Raw genomic sequence first — 3,036 nt, 5'->3', positions numbered from 1 at the left:
ATGGACAAGAGGTTAACGGGAAACGTCAAAACACCCTGGCCGAGGGGAAAAGCACAGTAGACTACTGTATGTGCGGCACCACGATGACTACGTTGGCCTCATGGCTGACTTCTCTGGGTGCCTCTTAAGGCACCCGTAAGTAGGCGCTGTGAAAAAAAATGAAATCATGTGGCAGTCGTTAAGCAATACGATCTTGGCAGAGACATCTGTCCCACATTATATCTCTGTACCCTTGTGCAATCACATTGCTATGCACCATGCTTCACAGTATCATGTGTCACCTTTCTCGCAGCGGCCCTAACGTGCCCCACAAGGTGTGCAGCGCCTTAGAGCTTGTGCAAAAGCACTGTGACGGTAATTTCCGTCTCTGGCCCTCCATTTATCGGGCACCACGCCACCCTCACAGGTTCCACGTCAACCCGCAGCGTAGGTGGCGGAACGTTTCGACTGGGGATAGCCGCAGAATGGAGTCCTCGGCGCGCCTCCCCGCTGAGAGCCCCGACTCTAGCGAAACACGCTCCTTCTGAAAGTTGAGCCACCAGTTGAAGCTGCACTCAAACGAGGACGGTGTAATGACGTTGAAGGCGTCACTCGTCAGACGCGGGGCGCCAGTGAATGAGAAACCGACGGACGCGCGTGGTGGCCGTGTGAAGGAGTCAATGAAGCACGCGTTCAGATAAAGCATTCCACGGGGNGGGCGCCACTTGCTAGGCGTGCGGTCGTTACCCCGCTGTTTGTGTGACAAGAGCTCTGCTGAGAAAAGCGTGTACCAGTGTGACGCATAATGCATCGACTTGTAGTCGTCTTCGAAGCCACGCACAAGGCGCGAGTCCCACCGCGGCCCTTGCGTCGCCCAGAAGAGTTCGTGGGTCGCAGCACAGGACGAAGTCCCACTACTAGTCACAGTAGCACCCTCACTCGCAGCCCCATCGTCAATGTCTCCACTAATTGCTGCCCTCTGAGGCGCCGCAGCGAGATGCTGCCAGCACAGCGGCTGCACCAATGCTGATTGATTGCGCAGGCGAAACGACAGTCGGCGTGTGAGGGGAAACTCGGCCCACCACTCCGTCACAAGTTTGCCGAACACTGTCCACGGCACCGTGCCTGTGGCGTACTCCACGCCGGGACCCGCTGCCCACTGCAGGTGGTACCGCGCGTCAGGAAAGCGGCGGTGCACCATCGGCGAGGTGAAGCGCTGCACAGCGCTGTCGTACTCATCCATAACTGCGAAAGAAGCGACGGCGCGTTCCTGTGCCTCTTTCGAATACGAAAAGTTGCGTGTCACGCGGAATGCACTGTTCAGCGTGAAGGACTTGCGTGGGTCCCGGTACGAAAATGAAGTACGCGCCCCGGCATCACGGAACTTTACGGCGGTGAGTTCCCCATCTTTATCGTTAGCAATGCCCGTCGTGGCGTCTGTCTCATTGCTTGGGCTGAAGTATCGCTCCGTGCTCTCGTTGTTGGCGTACAGGTCCGTACGAATGGCGTCCACGCAATTAAAGAGTTTCCACCGTGGGGCTTCTGTTTTGAACTTACGCGACAGAGACACGTTGAGGATGATCTCCTGCAGAAGCTGGCGCATCAGACCGGAATCCTCTTGCGGAGCACCGTCACTGTTGCGTGGGCGTACCGACCTTCTGCTGATAGTGCCGCGCAGGAAGTACAGCAGTTCCTGCGGGCGCTTATCTCCCGCCGCGGTGTCGTGCATCCACTGCGGGAACAACAGGAACCGCGTGGCACCACCGGCAAGCGGTGACGAGAAGTAGCCACCGAAGAATGGGCGCCTCGACGCACTGGAGCCGCCAGTGCCGGCATCCGTCTCTATTATCTCCGCGATGCGCTTCTGCTCCCTTTTGCGCACCGCCTGGGTGAAGATATGGCGCGACGGCTCTGACTGCATGACGTCGTCCGGCGACGGCTCAGCGGCCATACTTGGCGCGTTCCGAAGCGTAACATTAAACGCCGTCGCCGCTCCCTCCGCCGGAAGGTTCTCAATGCACGCCTCTGTGGAGTTGCTTCTGCCGCTCGCGTACTGCGGCGACGCGGCGTCGTAGACTGGCGAGTGATACGAGTACGGCGCCCAGCGGTGCGTGGCGCAGGCAGCCAAGTCATTCTCCAGCTGCACCAGAAAAACATCCGTTTCCTCCTCCATGTTATGTTTTACCGCCACTGCTCCAGCGGTTGTGTAGCGCGACTTGATCCAGTTGAGGCACGCGTCGTCGTGTTGAACTCTGCGCGTGAGCAGCTGAATGTGCGCTACATGTGGCGTCGTTGTTGCGGCGCTTTGCGTCCCCGCTGCCGTCGCCGACATGTTTTATAGGGAAGCCCCTCTCTTCTCCACACTGTCCCATAGAGAAGGATACAAAAGGGAAAGTAGCAACAACAAAGAAAAAGTAAAGAAAAAAACATAGCACATTATGTATCCCTGGGAGAAATAAGAGACATGTACGCATAAGCCCGGCTCTCACCTTGCATGGGTGGTTGCTTTAAAAGCGAAGTAACGGCCTCTCCTCTAACCGTGTCTCGTACGGCAACATGTTTGGTGTGCTTCTCTGTGTACCAGTTCCACTTCTCATTTTCTTCACGCTAGACCGACGCATGAGCAGCCTGCTGATGCTGCTGCTCCTCCTGCTGCAGCTTGGCCACCTTGAGTACCTCATTCATTTGCAATCGTTGTGCCTTTCCTTCGATGAAGCGCCACACCACCGGAGACGTCTTCACACGTTTCAACGGCGTCAGCTGCACCAGATCGACAAACTTCACAAGATCTTCCTTGGTAAGCAGAAGCTCTCGCGGAGGCCGTAGCACGATGGTGTGCTCCTCTGTGATGACCTCCTCTCCACTATTGCCAAGCTTGGCGAGGATACTGCGGCTGAGGTGCCGCTCCACCGTCGGCTGCAACGCATTGGGAAACGCCTGCGCGAAGAGATGCGTCGCCTCCAGCACATCGAAGGCGCTCACCTCTGTGAGGGCCTGCCTGAAGTCCACCTGCAGCACGCCAGGGGTGGGGCGGTACTGTCCGTAGGTGTTGTAGTC

At 57.4% G+C, this 3,036-nt stretch overlaps 1 protein-coding gene across 1 annotated transcript; it reads right to left on the bottom strand.

The window, feature by feature from the left end:
* Positions 1-400: 400 nt before the first annotated feature.
* Positions 401-2,311, bottom strand: DQ04_14041000 (hypothetical protein; the record flags this gene model as incomplete). The annotated part of the gene is made up of 1 exon (XM_009317080.1): positions 401-2,311. The coding sequence occupies one exon, from the start codon at positions 2,309-2,311 to the stop codon at positions 401-403; it is 1,911 nt and encodes a 636-aa protein (XP_009315355.1).
* Positions 2,312-3,036: the final 725 nt, after the last annotated feature.

This window comes from Trypanosoma grayi, assembly GCF_000691245.1.
Source record: "Trypanosoma grayi strain ANR4 Tgr_1404_V1, whole genome shotgun sequence".
Lineage (NCBI taxonomy): Eukaryota > Euglenozoa > Kinetoplastea > Trypanosomatida > Trypanosomatidae > Trypanosoma > Trypanosoma grayi.
The sequence above is the reverse complement of the archived record's forward strand: the minus strand, read 5'-3'. Positions and strand labels throughout refer to the sequence as shown.